Raw genomic sequence first — 22,738 nt, forward strand, 5'->3', positions numbered from 1 at the left:
CTGTCCTTTTCTTGGAAGGGGATGTTTCTCTATGCATTCCCCTTCCCACTTCTCCAAAAGGGTCCTGCTAAAGATTCAGCAGGAACAACCAAAAATCTTGTTGGTGACTCCCTATTGGCTAAGACAGCATTGGTTCCCCCTTCTTCCGCACCTAGCCAAGGGCAATCATCACAAGTTACCCCACAGAGTGGACCTACTCACACACCATAAGGGTTCTGTCACCCACCCTCACTTAGCAACTCTGCAGCTGACTCTGTGGGTGATGGAGACCTGATACCTTTTAGACACCTATTCTCAGTGGACATGCTTCATATCCTGTAGTAGGCCAGGAAACCCAATACCAGAAAATCTTACCTATCCAAATGGAAAATATTTTTGATGTTGTGACTTTCTCATAACCTGGACCCCACTCACTGTGGATCTCCCTTTGGTTCTTGCATACCTGTGTGAGTTGTTCAATACTGGTCTAGCTTATTCATCTGTAAGAGCACATTTGTCAGACATTTCTGTACATTTGCCTCTTTTACCACCTTTAGCTTCTAGATCTGAGGCCAAACAGTTCCTCAAAGGTGCCCTCCACATTAGACCTCCCAGGAAGCCTGTGCCCCACTCCCTGGGACCTAAAATTTGTGCTAGGGAAGCTGACCCTTGCCCCCTTTGAGCCAGCCTCCTCTATCTCCTTAAAATACTGTCTTGCTGCTAGTCCTAACTTCTGCCAGAAATGTCTCTGACCTCCAGGTCCTGTTGGCGTCTCCATACTTTTTGATCTTCCACAAAGACAGGGTCTCCCTTCACACCAGACCCACCTTTATGCCCAAAGTGGTTAATGAGTTGTCTTTAAACCAGGCTATCCACCTACCAACCTTTTTCCCTTCTCCTCAAAACACTAGTGAGAAGATTCTGCACACAATTGATGTGCACAGACAAGTCAAGACTTTACCTTCACAAAACTAAACCTATTAGGAAATCAGACCAGCCGTTTGTCTCATTCTATCCCAGGGCTCTGGGACTACCTGTGTCCAAACAAACCATTTCTAACTGGATTTCCAAATCCATTACCTTTTGCTATGCATGCCATGGGAAACCCCCTCCCTGCTCAGTCAAAGCTCACTCCACCAGGGCAGTGGCCTTCTCTGGTGCCTTTCTCAAGGGTGTAGACACAAATTCTTTCTTAGAGGTGGCTACCTGGACCTCTGTCCGCACCTTTACCAAACATTACAAGCTGGATTCCATCTCCAGAGCTAGGGCTGGGTTTACCAAAGCCATTCTTCATAGCTTCCTTGAAAATTCGTCAGCTAACTCCACCTCTCTCTGCATGAGCTTTGGTACTCTCCCTCATGTAAAGAATACTGCAACAGATGAATAGAAGGACATTGAGTAGTTGTATAAGAAATTACCTTAATGGTAGATGTCCTTCTCTTCTCTATTACAGTATTCTGTCCCATCCTCTTTCCCCACTCTCATGATTCTTGGATGTACTGACTCTGTATTCCTTGGACTGTCTCTCCTTCTGGTGCTTCAGTTCTGAGGATGGTGCACATGTACATCATTTTTAAGATCTACGTCCAGTATCTGCCAGATACCTTACAATAGTAAAAGACTTTGGTATACTGGCTGACGTTGGGACACCCGGGCATGCAACTCCCTCATGTAAAGAATACTGCAGCAGAGAAGAGAAAGACATCTATAATTCTGGCAAGTTTGTACACAACTATTCTTTCTTTCCTTTTGTCTCCTGTCTTTTATGTCTACAATATGACCGTACAACACTCCAGTCCTTATTTTGGCTGGTATAAGCCTATGACTAGCCTGTTTTTACCTCTGTGTCCACTTCAGTTAAGTGAACTGAGTGACTGGGTAATACCTGCTCCAGATCTTTATTTTTGATGTCTACTTTTTTCTATTTAAGATGAGATCGAGCTATTCTTTTTTGTAAATTTGTCCTTTTGTTGAAATTTGGAGTCTTGCAACCTCTCAAGTGAGGCTTTTATTTCTTTGTCCATTTTCTCCAGACTATTCCTTTCTTTTAATGTTACTAAGCCAGTAGCACCTTGTGGCTGACGCCGTCGAATCTTTGACTGGCAAAACTTTGCCTTTCTTTTTTATAGTCATCTAATGACTACAGAAATAAACAGTATCGGCTCAAAACTGCATTATTTATAAACAAACTCCATTGATTTTAACATTTTCAATATGCAAACAGAGCAGATGGACCTCATTAAATCCATGAGTTACACGTGTCATGCTACTGTCTGAAGTCTCGCTAGTTTCTCCCTTTATTGTTGTTCTCCTTCTGAATTGCTTTTGCAGAAAAAAAGATAAAGAAATGGGTCTTTGCTGTCAGTAATGGGCTCTGGATAGGAAGATGATCCATTTTGTATATAGTTTATGCATATTTGCCACAACCTGGCAAGACTCTTCTCCTCCAAGTCTTCTGTAGGATATGATAGAATGAGGAGTTTTATTTAGGGGCCTTTTCCTGGTGATGGAGGAAGTTCCTAAATGTTTATTGTTTCTTTTTTTTTCTGCAGTTTTGGGGGTCTCAGAATATTGTTAGTAATTTCCAAGCTACAGATAAATAAATAAACAAACCAAAGATGGCATAAGTTATCTTTAGATCTGTGTTGTAGGAGTTTTTTTAAGATCCTTTTTGCTTCATGCCTACCAGGTATCAAGCTAACCCAAATTAGACTTATGAATATTCATTCTCTTGTACTGGTTGTACTCATCATGAGGTGGAGCCATCAGGAATGGCCATCATCCAGGCAGTCATGAGTGTGCTTTGTCCCTTGCCGTTTGCAGACCATCAGGCCATGCCAGTCCCACCCTTCAAACCATCTGGGCAAGCTGTATATCTGCCTATGGGAGGACCCAGTATCACCCTCAGATCTCCCTTATGGGTGAATTGTCTCGTGAATGGCTTGCCAGTCCCATGCCACTGCTAAACCCTTGTCTGCTGCTGAACCCTTTGCAAAGCCATCATTAATATGGATGGCTAGGGCGTTTCTTATAGCCCCTAAACCCATTCGCCAGTGGCTGAATTTGGGTATCGCATCATCATCGTGCAGCCAGCATCCTCCTCAAGAAATGTGCACCCCCCCCCCCAACACACATACACACCTCCTGGATGCTACTATTCCTGGTTTGGTATATCAAACCTGCAGTCTTTGGTCATTGGCCTCTTATGCAAGCCTCTGTTTACAGTGGAGCACAAGACAACTAGAGGCCACCTTCCCTTGGAATGGGGATACTCACATCCACCACTCACTGTTACCTCCTTCCACAGCTGGTAAATGGAACTCTAGTCATCTGGGTCTTAAAGTTTTTATGCCTTTCCACTGCAAAGCATACCTGGCTGTAGGAGACATACTGGAAGAGGGGACATAAATACTGCTTTGGAGTTCTGGACATAACACAGATGTCCAAGTATGTCTAATTTCCATTATTTGAAATATGACTGCAGTACTGATCCCTATACTTAATCAGTTCGTATTATGTGAATTCCTCTGACAGTTAAACTATCCTTCTACTTAACAGTTTTTGATTTTATTTATTCATTTTATTTCCAGATAATTTATCTGGTTCAGTGAGCCATTTTCACCCATGACTTGAGGCCATGGGAAGAGAGCAAATGTAGAGTACAATTAGTTGTGGTGTGGCTGTCGGAGAAATTGTCACTTTTAAGGTGGTTTCTGTCTTAGAAATGTATATCTGTGTTGATAAAAGGTAGAATCCCAGGAAAAAAAGTTGTGTGTGGTATTTCATGACTCAGAAGGGGTATAAAATGGTGACAGAATGTGCGTCTTTACTGCGTTCATACAGATAGACATTTACCTGTTCATTTACTAGTTCAGGTTTCAAGTTTGGAATACCTCCACTTTGTAGAGGGATATTTCTTTGTATAAGAGGCAGAGTAGACCCACGTACCTACAACCACATTACATCAGTGAATCGTAGACCATAAACTGATATCCACTGCTGTAGTTTGGATGTATATACCAGGTTCATGAGAAGGAAGCATAACTTGGGTGTACTCTCACGTAGCACTCTTTTTGTTTTTTGAAGATTAATATTAAGGTATTTGCACTTGATCAAAGAATGGTTAGATTCTAGATATGCAGTATTTGTACTTGGACCAAGAGTGGATAGATTGTATATCTCCAGAAAGTTCAATGGTGGCAGTAATTGGAGGTGAAAGCTTTTGAGAAAGCACCATTTCATTGCATATGGAATACCAATTATTTATTGACAATCTGGATATCCCAGTGTGAGTATAGTAATATAAAATAAAAAAAAAGAAAGACCAGTGACATACCTTTGCAGTTTTCCAGTTGCCAGCAAAGCAGGATGTGAGCAGAAACTGGTGCTACAGCCGCTGTCAAATTTCTTGACAAGGTTGTTGGAGAACTGAGATAGTAGACTAGTGTGGTTTAGTTTTGTATTTGCTCAATTACTCTCAGAGAATGAGATGAGATGAAGTGTCTGAGACCTCACTGAATTTCCCCTTTTACCATACTTTAATCTGTTCCATTGTAAATGTTCTTCATCAGAACACGCCAGCTTCTCTTAGATGGCTAAGTAATTGTAACAAAAGTGTTTCCAAGGATTTGCAAGTTGTATAACTATCCCGGTCAACAAATGTAAGATAAATAAATAATTTGATCTCTGTCTACCTCCACCCTTAACGTTACTTAGCCCATTCACTTATACTTATTAGAAACACTAACCATCCAACCCAATACCATATTCATGGGTGACTTTAATTACCCCACTATTAACTGGGAATCCTATATGACACCAAACGTACAGGCACTGAGATTCCTGGACCAGATAGTCAGTACCACCAATCGGGGTGCAGCCGTACTAGATCTGGTCCTCACTAATATGGGAGAGTGCTGCACACCCCCTTTTGTAATGTCTTCCCTGGTAAGGTCAGACCACAGAATGGTCTCCTTTGAAGTAAAAATAAAAGCTGGACCCCAGCTAAACCTGGAATATTCAGAAACTACTCTAAGGCTAACCTCCTGCTATTAAGTGATAACCTAGCAAAATTTCAAGCCCCAGTAAACGCTGAGAACACTGCTGCCTATGCAGAACTGTTAACAGAAACCCTGTACAAGCATGTTACTAGATGCATTGAGGCAGCTGTACCCACCAGGAAGAAGTACAAAATTAACTAAAAAAAAAAAGCCACCCTGGTGGAATCGCAAAATCAATAGGCTGTATAACAGGAGGAAGAAAATCATGGCAAAAATTAGGAGGTGCAGCACCCAGCAGGATAAAAGCGCTCTCATCACACTAAACAAATAACTCAGTGGACAAATAGTCTACCAAAGCCAAATTTAAGTTAAATTTTGCCTCCTAGGCCAAGGACAATCACAAAGCATTCTTTAGCTATGTCCGTAACCTCAAAGGCAAGATACAGTTATTTGCAGAGCTCATTGTAAATGGAGCCACCTATAATGAGCCAGAAGATATAGTAAACCTACTGGTTAATGAATTCAGCTCTAGCTTTACCCCTCTCTCTCCCTCAGCCTTCCCTCAGGAAGTACCATCAAATATAACTCCCCCTACTATCACGAGGGAGCAGGTCATTAATGCTGTCTCTAAGACCAAGAACCCTGCATCAGTGGGCCCAGACAATATCCCAGGATGCCTTCTAAATAGCATGAAACATAACCTGTCAGGGCCTCTGGAATTACTGTTTAACTGTAGCCTCCAAATAGGCTTTGTGCCTCATGAATGGAGCACAGCAACTGTCATTCTTCTCCACAAAGGTGAGCCATCTACAGAGCCTGGAAACTATAGACCCATAAGTCTCACTAGTCTTGTATGTAAAGCCATGGAAAGAATTATCATGGAAATCATCAGTAGAGATATAGTAAACCTCCAGACACTGGACCAAACCCAGTTTGTAAACAGAAAGGGCAGATCATGCCTACTCAACCTGGTGGTTCACACTGCCTACCTTAATCTGGCCAAGGCATTTGACACAATACCCAACTCGGGCATTGTTGACAAACTCAAGAGGTTAGGTACAAACTTGTATGTCACCCAGTGGATAGCCAGGTGGCTCACAGACAAGACCCAGTTAGAATTGGAGAGTCCACCTCTACAAAGAGGCCAGTCACAAGTGGAGTTCCTCAGAGATCAGTCCTTGGTCCGCTCCTTTTGGCATTTACTTCTCTGAAGTCAAGGCCAATGTCAGTGGTCTCTGGCTGATTAAATTTGCAGATGATTGCAAATTAGGAGCTGTCATTGAATCCCACACTTAAACAAATGTTCTCCAGGTGGGGCTGACACAGACAACTGATGTCAGAGGCATGGACTAAAACTAAATGCCAAGAAATGCATAATAGTATCCTTTGGGAAGCCATCCACCCCTGGTAACTATTATATTGATAACACATCCCTTAGACTTGACCCAGTAATCAGGACTTATGGACACACACAGATAGTACTCTAGCCTTTGTCCATCATGTGTCTACAGTAGTGAAGAAATCATTCTGTGCTGAGCAACATGTAAACAGAGGTATGGCATGCAAGTTCAAGGAAGTCATTGTTCCACTGTATTCAAAGTACAATGCTCCCTTTGGTATGTACCTAATCAGGTATATGCAACAATTGGAATGTCCACAGAGGTTCCTTACTAAAAGAATACAGGTCGCAAGTAAAATGTATTATGCAGACCGCCTCAAGGCCCTATCCCTGTATTCTGTCTCCTACAGGCTTTTGAGGGGAGATCTATGCCTGGCATACAGGGCATTGTCAGACCCCACTCTGATGGAACTCTTGCATATCCACAAAAGAAACAGCCCCAGAATTGACTATTCTAAGGACTTAAACCTGCCTGTGATATAAAAAGGACTTGCTGGAGAGATCGGTATGTATCCCAGGGACTACTCTGTCTGTGGAACAGGCTCCCCATCCGTGTGAAGCAGAGTTCCTTCCTAACCCAATTCAAGTGCAACTTGGACAGTTGGATGGGGAACAGGACATTCATCCCTGGTTTGGCACCTATGTCTCTAATGGACACAGGCAACCTGTAAATGGTTCATCTCCCAGGACCCTGCCTGTAAATGGTTCATCTCCCAGGACTCTGCCTGTAAATGGTTCATCTCCCAAGCCCCTGCTTACATTTATTAAGGGTATCTGAACTTGTCAGAGATTTGGGATGCATGGCTAGGCTTAAAAAGGCCCTTATGATCATTAGCCAAGTAAACAACTATGAACTAAACTAAGACAAACTGAACTCTGCTTCTCAGTCATGGCCCCCAAATTGTGGGACTCCATCTCAAAGCACATGACTAACAAACTTTTTTCATATGTTTCAGAAGTAATTAAAAACTCGTCACTTCAACCAAGCTGAGTGGAAATGCTGTAATAAAGGCAATGACACCTAGATCTAACTAACCTAGTTCTGTTAACACCCATACACCCAAAAGGTCTCATTCTTGATTACAAATTAACCACTCAAAGGCATTCTACTGCCATGTGCACTCTGCCAGTTTGTATATAATGTGTTATCTAAGCTATACAAATATTATTCATGTCTGGTACTATAACATATTGCATTGTGTTCATCTGTTAGTTTCATATATTATGTATGTTGTTTGCCCTTATTAAATGTTATTATTACTAGTGTTTTTATACTCTTTCTCACCATGTATCATGTTTTTGGCAATTTATTCTCTCCCAGGCTGAGGTTGAAGATGGTCCACTGAGATCAGTCCTCTTTCCCAGTTATGAAATGCATGTATAAATTAGGAAGTGGAAATCTGTATCTTAGAAAATCATTCCTGATTAGCAGAAACCAAAATAAATATGCACCCATCCACACAGGTAAATAAAAAAGAAATGGACCTTCTTACATGTGGAAGTACCTGTACCCATAATTTTTATCTTCTCTTGTATCAAGGCTGTGCAATATCAGAGTTGGAATTTTTGTTTTAGGTAGGGTGTTGGGGGTTGTTATCAAGATAATTACTTTTTAATGTGTATTTACATTTGCAGTAGTGTGCTTACTCAGTAAGTTTTATTTTCTAGATGTGATGTTTTATAAGATGCCTGGAGTCTACAGACTGCATTGGGAGGAAAACTGGAACTAGGCCGGAACAAAGGCACACAAAATCAAGCATTAGCGGAACAACACTTTAATCCACACTTTTGTCCGAAGACTTCTTCAGAATACAGTTCAATTAAACATCTGAGTTTAAATATAAACTCCGACCAATAAAAAACAGTGTGCCTTTGTTCCAGCCTAGTTTCAGTTTTCCTTCTCTTGGTTGTGTTTTTACTGGATCATGGGCTTGATCTTTGGATTTTTTTGGTTGTTGATTCGCTCTACAGACTGCATGTTGCGCTGTTTTAATTGACAGTATGTGGTCTGATAGCTGAGGATACTGTACAAATGTATGGATTACTTGAAGTACAGAAGTTAACGCTGAAGCACCAGAGTCCGTAAATACCTGAAGTAGTTTTACAAACTTAAAATACTTACAAGTGAAACCTTTGTTGAGAAGTACAATTTTAGGATCATTATTTATTTTTTTTTAATGAGGCTGTTCCTTAATTGGAATTTTAGATCAAATGGTGGGAGATTGGCACAATGGTTAAGGTGTTTACCTTACAGACACAAAATGCAGGGTTTGATTCTCACATGGGATAATTGGCTAGGCTTAAAATAGTCCACAAGGGCCGTTAGCCTAATACGAATCTATAAACCTGTGATCCTAATGGATGTAAAATGAAAACTAAATTGTTTTGAATTTTGTAAGAGAAACTACTAAAGAAAAAAAGACTTAATCATGAGTACAAGTCTTTACATTCTGTGGTCTTTTTACTGATCTGTATCCATACAGAAACAAGTAATTTTCCTCATTTTCTGACAGATTTTTACGCATTAAGAAGGAGTACCCCACACTACAACCCAAAGAGCCACCCCCCTCACTACTGGAAGCAGATCTCACTGAATTTGACGTGAAGAACTCTCACCTGCCATCTGAAGTTCTGTACATGTTAAAAAATGTCAGGTAAGAGCAGACCCAGAATGAATTTGTGACTGAGATATGAGATGCTGTCTTGTTAATACCTAGCTACAGATATTTGTAGATACAAAATGAAGAAGATAAGGAGTCATCCTAAAAAATGGCAAGTGTATAAGCAGTCATCCTAAAAAATGGCAAGTGCATTGTAAGGGTTATAGTATAGAAGATGCTGGCAGGAGTTTGACTTCCTTTTCAGGTCATGTACTTGAAGATGGGGACAGTAAAGCAAGATGAGCTTGCTTACTTTTGTAGCCTTGTTCTCCAAGTCATATAGACTGTTTTGTCAGTGAAGCACCATTCGGAGATCAAGGTGTTACAGCACAGGAACATTGGAAGAACACTATGTATGCAATTCAGGGACCATAAGATGCCTAGCCATATGAAAAGCAGACACACACACAAGTTCTTGCTACCCATTTCAAGCTCTTAATAGTGTTCACCTCCCAAATCGAAAAGTGCTATACATAATAAATTTTGACTACACATCCAGTCATCAAGGCTAGCTTTAAAAGTAGCTGAAGTAATACTCTGCTTGAACTGTGGTGGCAACGTATATAGGCTAGGAAATCTCTGAGTTAGAATCCTCTCTTTTCAGTAAGCCTTGTTTATTTGCTGGAGAAGATTTAGGTTCCTCTTCTGGGAATTTGTAGGTTCACTGTTTTTTTAAAGAATTAATGAGTCTCTCTCACTTCTCGAACAGTAAGACAGGACTCACCTTGGAGCAAGCCAGTAGGCTACTAAGTTTAAATCTAGTCATGCAAATCTGTCGGGGTAGTTGAAGGATTTAAAGCTTTAATTTTCTTCGCTGGAAGTCTTTGGAGCTTTTGCAGCTGAAGCATATGCTTGTACATATCAAAGGCAGCATTGTATTCAGTGATGGGCCTTATAAAGGGAAGAGTACATACGATGATCTAATGAGAGAGAGAGTTATCCACAAAAGTACCCAGGTCTTTTATGGCTGTCTCATTCTGAATTTCTGGCATAGCATGTATAAGGCTGGAGAAGCTTTTTTGCCATATACTGCTACACTGTACATTTTTGCATTTAACCTGAGACCATTTTCAGTACACCAGGTATATGCATATTCCAGTCCTTGCTGGAACTATTTAGTATCTATGTATAAGCGGATAATAATACTCCATTTACAATCATCAGCAGACATCATCAGCTGCAGTTCTGGGACCAGGCAGATTTGGATCTCATGATAGGGGCCTTTTTCAAGACACTGTTCAAGATGGGAGTCCTTCCATCCCTTTTGGTTACAAAGGTGAATAGGGCTGGACCTGCATCCCCTTTATTAGCTTCTTCCCTGGCGTGTGTTTCAGCACCTGTGGCTTTGTGGCCCTTCTTATCTGTATGTGTGTACGTAAATATATCAGCGGGGCTGCAACCAACTGGCACAGTGCGTCAGGTGTAGAGTATGACAGAAGAATGCCAAAGAAGCTGTAAAGTAAGATGTACAAAACAGTGGTACGACCCACACTACTGTATAGTACAGAATCTTGAGTAGTAAAGGCAGAGCAGTTGAGAAAGCTATAGGTGATAGAGATGAAGTGCTAGAGATGGGTAGTAGGAAGCACACTGAGGGACATGTATAGAAATGAAGACACAAGTGCAAAAGCCAGAGTAGCTCCAATTGCAGAAAAGGTCAAAGAGAACAGATTATGATGGTTCAGGCACATGTACAGAAAAGCAGAAGACAACCTGTTGAAGAAGAATTGGGAGAGACAGGAAGAAGGCAAGAGGAAACAAGGGTGTCCAGCAAAGAGATGGATGGATGGACTGAGTTAGGGAACTTGTGGCAGTCTGGCATGAGTATTGAAGAAGGTAGGAAAGTGGCACTGAATAGAGAGAGATGGCAATAGTTGACACGATACCCCAACCCCATAAAATGGAGAGGAAAAAGGCGTTGATGATGGTTCTTTACTCTCCCAATCTGACTTAAGTTTGTCTCTCTAACTTTGGGTTCTTTAACTTATTATACCTGCCACACTAGTTTAGCCTTTTTTGTTTCTGTGTTTTACACACAATGAATGTGTCTGCTGATGTCTTTCTTAATCACTGTTGCAGTATCCTTTACTCTTGGGATATCCTGCCAAACATCTGGTCAGAATACCAAAGCCTTTACACCTTCTAGGTAGTGTACATCAGATTATGTCCTATGTGTAATCCTCAGAACTTCTTTATTACCAGTTCAAACCCCAAGTCTGAATTCAGTTTGTTCGCCATTCACTGAGTTGGTTCATCTACTAAACTTTCTAAAGACAAGTGCCCCATTGAGGTTTCTTCCTTTCTTTTTTCCACCTTGTAGTTTGTTTTTACATCATCCAGGAACGAATAATGTGAGTCTGGGAGGCAGATTCCTCAAAAAGATCGACATGAAATGCCTTTTTTGTTTGGGTGCTATGCACGACCATACTCAGTGTGATATTTGTCAGACGTTTGTCCACAAGATGCTCTGCAGCAGTCTGTCATCCCTTTCTATTTATTTGGAAAACCAACGTGCAAAGCTTTTAAGTCAGGGTACCATTGTCAATTCTGACAACCCAGAAGTTCCGCCTAAAATAGCACATACAGAACCTGCTGCTGTCCAGACTCTACCAAACATCTTGATTAGAATGGATGTAGAGCCAGAGGGTCGTACAGTCCTGACACCAGTTCCCTGTGCCATAACCCAGTTGGAGACCAACATGGAGATGTTTACTCGCATAACCACCAGTGCATACATATGGCACAGATGTAGAGGGGGGGGGGGACTACAGCTTATTATATCTGAAAGGTTGGGGCGGCCCATAGTTTAGTTGGAGAAGAAGTGTCTGATAGCGTCATTGAATCTAGGCAGGGGTCTAAACCTCCTACATTTGTTAAAGCAGATGTTCCTTTAAAAAATAAACCAAAAATCAAACAGGTGGCTACTGTGGCTAAAGATCTTCACAGAGACTGGCAGGACTTTACTCAGGGACTGTTTAATGCTCTTATGATCCTGAAGACCCCACAAGGATTGTCTGTCCCTGCTGCTGCTCCCAGGTTTTCCGCACCTTTTAAAAGACCTAGGGATTCTGATTCTTCTGATGAACATTTGGATTCTGGTGAAGAATCCTTAGCATATTCCTTCCAGATTCACTCTCCTCTGGCCCTTGGTCTGTTGAAGAAGATTCTTTGTCCCCTGACTCTCCTTTTGAAGAATTATCTTTTGGGGATGTAGTGGTCCGTATGATGGAACACTCTAGGACTGTTCTAGGTTTCTGAGGTTCAAAAGAGATACTCTGAACTCTTACAAATGGACTCAACCACACCTTCTGCAGTCCCTCCTGTTTTAGATGCCTTTGTGGATGCATTTACAGCAGCTTCTCTGGGTCCTGACTGTCGACTTCTGGCCCATGAGAAACCAGACAGATTTTATAAAGTCCCTGGGAATCATAAACACTTGTATAAAAGTCCTCCTTCTGATCCTGCTGCTGTTTCTATGTCCACAGATAAGCCATCGAAACTGCTATTCTCTTCCAAGCTTATGCCTTCTGACAAGGACAGCTGTGCTATGGAGATATGACGAAAAGTGCATCTTTGGCTTTTAGGGCCATTAATTATCAGATCAACATGACTAAATATTTCCCAGAGCTTCTCTTCCAGCTTGAGGGGCGGGTTGACTGATGTGTCTTTCTCTTCAGAGTTCTGCTTATCAAGCACCTCACCATTCTATTAAATGCAGCTGATCCCTCTTTTAGGGCAACTGTGTCTGGGTCTGTCATGAGGAGTTAATATTGGTTGCATCTTCAGGCCTTACCTGAAGACATTAAGGCCAAACATTTAGACTTCCCCTTAGACAGCCAGAATCTTTTTGGCTGTGCTGCTGCAGAATTGTTTAAATATCTTCAGGAGAGTGGCAGAGGTATAAAAGACTTGAAGCAAATTTTTGTTTCCCTTGTTCCAAAGTTCTGAAGGAAATGTCCATTAAAATCTTCCTTTATTTGCAGGCAGCCTAGACAACCTCCTCGGAGCAAGATGGTTACTAAGTGGATTTTCCCAGACAAACCCACCCAGAACTCTAGAGGTCAAAAACCTTCTTTTTGCTGACAGGTCTGCCTGTGTTTGACATCCCGCATTCCCTTCCTATCAGCCAGATTCCTCTCTTCCTCAGGCTAATCCTTTGCTTTTTTATTTGGCAGCCTGTAATCATAGATGCCTGGGTTGTCTCCATTATCCAAAATGGTTATTTTATGGCTTAGAAGTCCCTTCTTCCATTTTCCAGTATTCCTCAGCCTCCTTTGCCAGCTTCCTCATTTTCCTTTGATTCTGCAGGATCTGGCGGAACAGGGAACCATCCATTTGTCCCCTTGTCTCAGCGGGGAGCTGGTTTTTATTCCAGAATGTTTTGGGTTTCCAGGAAGGAGGGGTAATGGAGGCCCATCCTAGGCCTAACCTTCCTCGACCCTTTTTTCAAGGTTCCTTCCTTCAAGATGTCGTCTGTTCAAAGACTTTTACCTCTTTTGCTTTCTGAAGCTTTTCTGGTCTGTCTAAAGTTGAAGGGCACTTACCACCATATTCCTGTTCACACTCTCTTTAGGATTTTTTTGCATTTCTCTGTTTCTTCCTATCATTATCAGTTCTGTGATTTGCCTTTTGGTCTTCTTACAGCTGCAAGGGTATTTACCCAATGTCTGGCCCATGTGGTAGACTTCTGCAGACTTCAGGGAGTTCAGATATTACCTTATTTAGATTATCTTCTTATTCAAGCCTGATCTCTCAATAGCTTCTGCTTCAAAATCTACACTTCACTATGCTTCCTCTGCAATGTGGGGTTCACCCTCACTTTCAAATAATCTGGGTTGATTCCCTTTCAGTTTTTGAGTTGCAGGATTTAGACCATCCCAATGATGGCTTGTCTCCTGTCTCCCAAGGTCCTCTCTTTGACTGCTTATTTGAAGTTGCTTCTTCCTCTTCCAGTCCTTCCTGCAAGGGAATTTCTCTGAGCCCCGGGATGCATCACATCCATTATTCCCATAGTTCCTTTTGCAAACTCTACATGAGGATGTTTTAATGGTATCTCATGACTTGTCTCCATCTCTGCCACCCTCTGGAGTATCCAGTCACTCTCCTTACTTTGTTTCAAGCTTGAGTTCTGCTGGTGGATTCATCAGATTTCCCTAAATCCAGGTCTGCCCTTTAAGGTTCCTCTCCCAGTCCATGTAATAGTAATTGACAATAAAAATAATTTTGACAGCAAATTTTGGAAATGTATAAATTAATTGATAATAAAATAACTCTGATAGCAAATTTTGGAAATTTATTGAATTACTAGAAGGAAATGAACTAATTTAAGAAAAAAAAGTTTTATATTAACATCTGTTAGCTTCTCTACAAGTATTGGAAATTTTTCACTTGGAAATGTATTCATAAAAGTTTTATGACACCCTTCAAACTTATCTAAGTTTTGTAAATCTGATAAATCTGAATGTTGGAGATGTGGTAAAGTTGTTGAAGCTGATTGGATTCACATTTTTAAGGATTGTGAAAAAAAATGGTAAGTATTGGAAAGATGTAAATTTTTTAAGTCATTATGGACAGAAAAAATGTGAACTTACTAAAGCAACAATATTAATAAATGCTCCAGTACTGTATGTTATAAGTAGCGATCAGTACTGCATGTCTCGGAGGCTTCTAGCTGTTGCCAGAAGAATAATTGCTAGAAATTGAAAACCTGATATAATTCCATCATTCAAAGATTTTTTGGATTTGGCCACTGGTTTGGACAGTAATGAGAAAGAAAAAGAAATTAAGATCTGAAAATAACATTGTAAAACCTTATTGTTGGAAAAATTGGAGATGTTACTAGTGAAATGCGATGAAAAACAATTATAAAGGTTTGTATATAAATTAATTGAAAGATATCTGCTGTTAAATGTGAAAATGTTTAAATCTTTTCTTCCTATTGTATATGTATATATTGTAAATACATTGAAATCAAGAAAATTATTTGGAAACAGATTCCTCTCCCTACCAAATGGTCTCAAGCATGACCTCTACCCTTTTTCTGAGGAGGTCTTGATGGTCCTTTCTTATTTGTATCAGTTGCTCAATTCTGTTTTGGCATATTCTTCTGTTGGAGTTCATGTGCTAGCTGTTTCTGCCTGTCTGCCTCTGAAATCCTCCTTTGGCTTCTAGTTTTGAAGTGAAACAGTTTCTAAAAGACGTCCTTCATGTCAGGCCACCAAGAAAGCCTATTCCTCCTCCTTTAGACCTTAATTTTCTTCTTGAAAAATTGACTCAGTTCCCCTTTGAGCCTGCTTTTTCTTCTTTCTTGCAATATTGTACTTGAAAGACTGCATTTATTGGTGGTTCCTTTGCCAAGAGACTATCTGAACTATGGTGGTTCCTACTTTATTTTTCTTAAAGACAAGGTATCTTTTTGTACCAGTTCTACTTTTACGCCCAGAGTGGTTATTGATTTGTCCTTGAATCGGTCAATTTATTTTCCTTCCTTTTTCCTTCTCCACAGACTTCTAGTGAGAGGGTTCTACACATCTTGGATTTACATAGACAGATCGGGTATTTGGATAAGACAAAACATGTTAGAAAATCTGAGTAACTTTTTTTTCCTTTCATGCCAGGAAACTGGGTTTGGAGATGCCTAAACAAACCATCCCCTCCTGGATTTCTAAAGCATTTTATTTTTGCTGTTCTTTTCATGGCAAATAGCTGGTTTCTTCTATTTGTGCTCATTCTACCAGGGCAGTGACCTCTTTTTTTTTTTTTAAGGGTCTGGATACTAGATATATCTTGGAAGCTGTTCTTCTGTTTACACTTACCCAGGACAGGATTAGCCAGGACCATCCTTTGTGGTGTGATCTTGTCTGACTTCCTTCTCCTCCCGTACTTTCCAGTGGCTTTTTTATTCCCCAAGAATTAAGAATACTGCAGTAGTGATAAGGATGGACATAATACAGCTGTTACATCTTACCATAACAGTAGATGTCCTACTTCTCACTGTTTAGGTGTTTTAACCTCCCTCCTACCCCCTATTACTTTATGTTGTTGTTCTTTGGCCATGTGTTTTTTTTTTTTGTTGTTTCAAAGTTTTCTCCTTCTTATTCCCTTCCTGGATGTGCATGTTCGTGTCTTCTCTGGTTCTTCTGTGGCACTTCAGTTCTGAGCATTAGGCATACTTAATTTACATATGCACCTTCTACCTTGCACATAAGACATATGCCTGATGTGTATGATGCCTAGAAGATGTAAATGATGCCTAGAAGATGTAAAGACTTTGGTATGTTGGTGGACATTTGGCTGCAGGATATCCCCAGGAGGAAAGAATACTGTAACAGTGAGAAGTAGGATCTCTACTGTTATGGTAAGGTCGTTCACAACTGTACGTCTCTCTGCTTCAGATGGTTAGTGTGAGTGGCCTCTTCCTGTATGAAGGATGTTTTTTTCTTTTGCAGGTCTCTTGCAGCAGTATGATCATCTTGTATCAGCTTAACATAAGAAGCAAGGGTTGACAAACTTTGTTTTGGTTTACTGTTTGCGTCTTTCAAACATTTGCCTTGGATTTTTTGTCAGCCTTCATAGTTTTACACTTTGTATTTAGTTTGCAAATAGCATCCTACTCTTCATCCATCTTGCATACAACTTTCTGTCTTCTTCTTGTAGCATGGTAACAAGGCTTTCACTTATGTTGCGTTTTTGTTCTAGCTCATGGATGTTTGATTAAGTGCATTGAAGTCATTGTTGATGCAGCTCTCTATTTTTGTATGTATGTGTGTGTGTATATTTATATATATATATATATATATATATATATATATATATATATCTGTGTGTGTGTATTTATGTATGTATGCACAGCCTTTTTGACTTCTTGTTGGTCAGTGATGTTCACTTTCATTTAGACTTTCAGATTTTTTTTTTTTTTTTTTTATTGTGTAAGCCTAGCGACTACATTGCTGTGAATAAGAGATGTTAAGTTGTCAATCTCGCCTTCATTCTTGCTTGATGGGTTCGGAGCCGATCCTCGGCTCCGACTCGGCACTTTGCTAAGCTCGAGAGTCACTTTTACCAGCTCGAGGCAGCCCCATATCCCATGATGCAAGGCGGTAAGTACCCAGATCTCGTTTGCCGCTTCGCTGATGAGGTCCTCCTTTTACCAGCTCCTGGTAAGTGATTTATATATTACTGTTTTTGCCCCTTTTTCAACTTAAAACTTTATATTTAACATTTTTAGTTTAGATTTAGTCCCTTTCTGACTAGAATATCCCTCACTCCTTAACTTTTTTAGTCAGGCCTTCTCCCTTCCCATCCCCCCCTTGTTAGGGTGTGTGTGTGTATGTGAAAGGTTGGTTATTTCTTTAAATTTGGGATAACTGTTTCTTGGGACTGTGTTGTGTGTGTGTTTTTTGCAACCATGTCCAAGGAAAGGGTCTCAGGCTTTAAGAAGTGTGACTCGTGCTGTCAGAAGATGTCTCTGACAGACGGTCACACTTCTTGCTTATACTGCCTGGGACCTCTCCACCTGCAGGACTCCTGTGCGATTTGTCATTCCTTTAGCCAGAGAGTCCTGCAGGAAAGGAGAAACAAATTGATTTTGAGGGGCCTACTTAAACCGGAGGGCTCTCCGGCTAAGTCGGCTCCGAGTAAGACTCCCAAGTCTTCCAAGGCCCAGGCTTCTGTGTCCAAGCCTGCAGCCTCGGTTCCGACTCTTTCAGAGTCGAGATCGGCTCCGGCTGGAGCCGATCCTGGTTTGCACAAACCTTCGGCACCGATGGCTATCGGTGCCGATACTGGTTCGGTCACATCAGTGTCGGCTCCGATTGGTTCCGACCACCATGTGGCTCAGGCTTCGGTGTCGGCGCCAACCGGCTCCGACACCCTTACCTTTATGTCTGTATCGACTCCGGCCGGAGCCGATACATCGAGACCTTCTGTCAGTGCCGAAAAGTTATCGGCTCCGACGGCATCCATGGTTTCGTCGGCTCCGATGGTTCCTTCGAGGAAGAGGTCCAGGTCCCCTTCCTTGGAACCGATACTCTCGGCTCCGGCCTCTCCTCTCCTCTCCTCTCGGAACGGAGCCGATCTTTTAGGTCATCCAGGCTTTCGGACCATGATTTAGAGAGGGTGGTCAGTAGATTATTAAAATCACAGGCACTGGCCCAGATGTTACATAGTCCGTCTCAACAGACGACTATTAGTCCACACCCCCTTGCAGTTCCTCCTTCGACTCTACCACAGAGTTTGGAGCTGGAGTCTTCGGGAATAGTTTCTGCTATGGCTGAGGGACAGATACCCCCCCTTCTGCTCCCTCAGCCTCTACTCTTATCTCCTCTTCGAGACCTTCCTTAGAGGGATTCGGTGGTCGGGCTTCCCTGGTCTCCTCCGAGGGGGTGAGTGGCATCGGACCCTTGTCCGACCCCGCTCTTCCCCTTGGAGCCTCGGCCTTGGTGAGCTCGGCTCCGACATCTGCCTCGGAGCCTTCCCTTTCAGTGGGCCCTGGAGTTCCTGTTTCTTCGGAACGGGTTCTCTCGGACCTCCCTGGGAGGGGAGCCTTCGAGGTGATGAAGAGTGTGCTGGCCACTGGACTCAGCCAGCAGTCTGTTCCCTTAGCTCCTCCCTCTACGGTGCCTGTCGACATCTCTGCCATCTCTCTTGCTCCCGGACCCAGAGATCCTCCGCCTCAGGTTTCCCCACTGGGAAGAACCCCCTTTTCCGAGGATTCTCCTGATCAGTCAGGGGATCCTCCGCGCAAGAGGACTTGTAAGAGGAAACACGTAGACTCCCCCGAGTCTATCACTTCAGATACCGACTTAGATGAGTCGTAGGGATCCCCAAGATCCCCCTCTGAGGATGTCTCCTTTTCAGACATCCTAGAACTCCTTAGACAGAGGGGAAACTGGCCCTCCAATAATCCCTCTGAGGATGAGTCGGTATACCTGGAGGCGTTTGGATCTCGGCCCTCCACTTTCTGGGTGTCTCCGCCTTTCGACCCCCTTATGCAGGTTATTGCTCGAAAGGCTTGGGCTGCTCCTGACTCTATAGAGCCAGTTCCTAGGAGGCCATCTAAATTTATTACTGCCCCTTCAGACAAGCAATTCCTTACTAAAGGTGTCCCTGCTGATGCCATGGTGGTGGCTGCTGCCACTAAGAAGGAACTTGCAGATCCTTCCGTACCTGTTCATCCTCCTAATAAGGACTCTAGGACCATGGATAGGTATGGTAAGCGGATGTTCTCTTCAGCGACCTTTACTATGCGCTCGCTGAACTATTTATGTCACTTCACCAGACTCCAAAGGGACATTCTTAAGGAGCTAGGTGAAGTAGTACAGGATCCCACAGCTGCAGGGGCTCAGGAAAAAATTGCTTCGCAGCTAGGAACCCTTAATTCTATTGCTAACTCCTCCATGCGACTGATATCATATGCAGCAGATGGAGCGAGTAGAGCCGCAGGTACAGGTGTGGCTCTTAGACGCCAAGCCTGGATGCGGCTCTGTAATTTTGCAGATCCCTTTAAGGCGTCCTTCACAAACTCTCCGTTTGATGGGTCAGCTTTGTTTGGCCCTCAAGTGAAGGAAACATTGACCAGGTGTGAGCAGGACGGCAAGACTCTTTCTGCCGTAGGGGTCCGTTTTTCCACCCCTTCTAGACCTTACCCTAAAGGACAGAAAGGTGGCAAAATGTGGTTCCGCAAATCCCAAGGAGTCACGCCGGATACACGTGGTCAGTTTACCCCTAGAGGCAGAGGGGGTAACAATAACAGACGCCGCTCTAGAGGCAGAGGGGGTCCACAAAACCAGGGAAGCAGAGAGACTCTCTCTGACAAGCCCTTTCAGCATCCCTGAGATGTTGCCCGACTGTCCATCCTTGGAGGCAGTCGGGGGAAGACTATCGCTGTACCCAGAAGCCTGGCTTTCCCTCACTCAAGACAGATGGGTACAGTCGATCATATCCGAGGGTTACAAAATTCCCTTCGAGGAAACTCCTTTCTCTCACTCAAATTCCCTTCCAGATGTACCACCCGGTCTAAGGGAAATTGCAGAGTTAGAAGTATTAAAACTTCTACAAAAAAGAGCCATTCAGCCAGTTACAACAGACCATTCAGAGCTCGGAATCTACTCAAGGTTCTTTTTGGTCCCCAAAAAGACGGGAGACTGGAGACTAATATTGGATCTCAGCAGACTCAACAAGTCTGTGAGAAAGACAAGATTCCGAATGGTCACACTTCAGTCAATTCTGCCCTTCTTACAGAAGGACAACTGGATGTGCTCAATAGATCTTCAGGATGCGTACTATCACATAAAAATTCACAGACGCTCCAGAAGGTTTCTCCGCTTTCGGCTGGGGTCGAGTCATTTCCAATTCAGAGCCCTGCCCTTTGGTCTCACTACAGCCCCCAGAGTATTCACCAAATGTATGGCAGTGGTCACGGCTCACCTGAGACGTCAAGGATTCCAGGTGTTTCCGTATCTCGACGACTGGCTCCTTTCAGCCACCACCAGGCATCAGCTTCTTCAAGCCAGGGATTATACAATAAATCTTTGCACTCAATTGGGCATCTCGATCAACTACGCAAAATGCTCCTTATTGCCCTGCCAGTCTATTACTTTCATAGGCACAAACTTAAACACTGTTCGGATGTCAGCTACCCTCACAGACCAAAGAATCTCAGATATACAAAGTCACGTGAGAATCATCCTAGCCAGCAAGAAAGTACAAGCCAGAATGGTTCTAAAGGTGTTGGGCCTCATGGCTGCGGCCATTACCCTTCTTCCCCTGGCCCGCTTCTATATGCGCCTTCTTCAGTGGATGTTGTTCACTCAGTGGTCTTACCAACAACTTCCCATGCGTCACCAAATTCTGGTGACACAGATTTGCAGGAATCATCTTTCTTGGTGGATTACTTCTCCCCAGATTCACCAAGGCAGACCCTTTGTACCCCCAGCCCCGGTAGCCACTGTCACTACGGACGCCTCCCTGATCGGGTGGGGGGGGCATTATCAGGGCAGGATGGTTCATGGGACGTGGCAACCGTTCGAATACCACCTGGACATAAATGTCCAAGAGATGAGAGCAGTGCTTTTAACGTTGCAAGCCCTCAACGACTTTCTTCCCTTGGGGACAATTGCAGTCCACACAGACAACATGTCTGTTGTATGGTATATCAACAAACAGGGCGGAACCAAGTCCTACCCCTTGTGTCGAGAAGCGCTCAGACTTTGGCAATGGGCGATCTCCTCTCATCGGTTTCTGGTAGCAACGCATATCCCTGGGAAAACCAACATTTTAGCGGACAGATTGAGCAGAGCTATTCTCATGCCTCACGAGTGGTCTCTCAAACAATCTATAGTGGAGGAGATTTTTCTAGAATGGGGCCGCCCATGTTGCGATCTTTTTGCTACTCCCCAAAACAGCAAATGCCCAGACTTCTTCTCTCTCTTCCCACTGCCAGGCCATCCCCCCAGAGACGCTCTGACCCAGGATTGGCCCCAGGGACTTCTTTATGCCTTTCCTCCCTTTCCGCTTATTCCTCAAGTAATCCAGAAAGCCACCGTTTTGAGAGCCAAAATGATTCTCATTGCTCCTTATTGGCCTCGACAAATTTGGTTTCCGTTCCTCCATCGTCACCTTTTGGTGCAGCTGTGGCATCTGGACCCAGTGCCAGACCTTCTGATTCACCAATCGGGTCAGCTGCACCGGTCTATCCCTTCTCTCAACCTCACAGCATGGTTGCTCCACTTCCTTCCTTAGCCAGGCTTCCTATGATCTCTAATCCTGTTAGAGACATCATAGTAGCTTCCCTGAAATCCTCCACTAGGAGGATTTATACTAGCAAATGGAAACGCTTTTCTTGTTGGGCAAAAGCTAAAAATATTGATCCCTTTACTGCTCCAGTACAAGCAGTCTTGGATTTCTTAGCGGAAATCTTTCACGCGGGCTCCTCTTCTTCCACGGTCAAAGTTCAGTTGGCTGCTATCTCGAACTTTCATGTTGGGTTCGCAGATCACAACATTATGTCCCACAGGCTTTGTAGAGCCTTCTTAAAAGGAATTTTTCTCCTGAAACCTCCAATCAGGAGTCCTCCTCCCCAAGGGACCTAAATTTGGTGCTGACATCCTTGATTCTTCCTCCCTTCGAGCCAGCTATTTCATGTTCTCTGAAATTTCTTTCATGGAAAACTTTATTCCTGGTTGCTATTACATCGGCTAGGAGGGTGTCTGAACTTCATGCTCTATCGGTTCGCCCCCCCCTATTTAGTCTTCCACAAAGACGGAGTATCATTGAGAACTAATCCGACCTTTTTGCCTAAGGTCGCCTCAAAGACTAATTTGAATCAGACTATTGATCTTCCTGTATTTTTCCCAAACTACTCAAACAGATCGGAACAAAAATTACATTATCTTGATGTTCACCGCCAACTCAGATATTATTTGGATAGAACAAAACAATTCAGGAAATCCGATCAGCTCTTTGTTTCTTATGCTGATAACAAGAAAGGCCTTCCCGTCTCAAAAGTGACCTTATCTAGATGGCTTTCTTCTGTCATCTCTGAAATTTATCAGCTCAGGGGAAAACAGCTGTGCTCGAAACCTAACCTAATTCAACCAGAAGCTTAGCCACTTCCACAGCTTTTCAAGCTAGACTTCCACTAGACACTATTTGTGCAGCAGCCACTTGGGCCACTCCTCATACCTTTGTTTCCCATTACA

At 42.8% G+C, this 22,738-nt stretch overlaps 1 protein-coding gene across 1 annotated transcript in view; it reads left to right on the top strand.

The window, feature by feature from the left end:
- PNPLA7 (patatin like phospholipase domain containing 7) overlaps positions 1–22,738 on the top strand; it is a gene marked incomplete in the record, with an annotated part of 4,152,928 nt that overhangs the window by 670,430 nt on the left and 3,459,760 nt on the right. Inside the window, 1 exon segment of the mRNA XM_044064320.1 lies at positions 8,892–9,032. Within this exon segment, the coding sequence (XP_043920255.1) occupies positions 8,892–9,032 (141 nt within the window).

The sequence above is a fragment of the Protopterus annectens genome, chromosome 2.part2 (assembly GCF_019279795.1).
Source record: "Protopterus annectens isolate FY-2018-M chromosome 2.part2, PAN1.0, whole genome shotgun sequence".
In the NCBI taxonomy this organism is placed as follows: Eukaryota; Metazoa; Chordata; order Ceratodontiformes; family Protopteridae; genus Protopterus; species Protopterus annectens.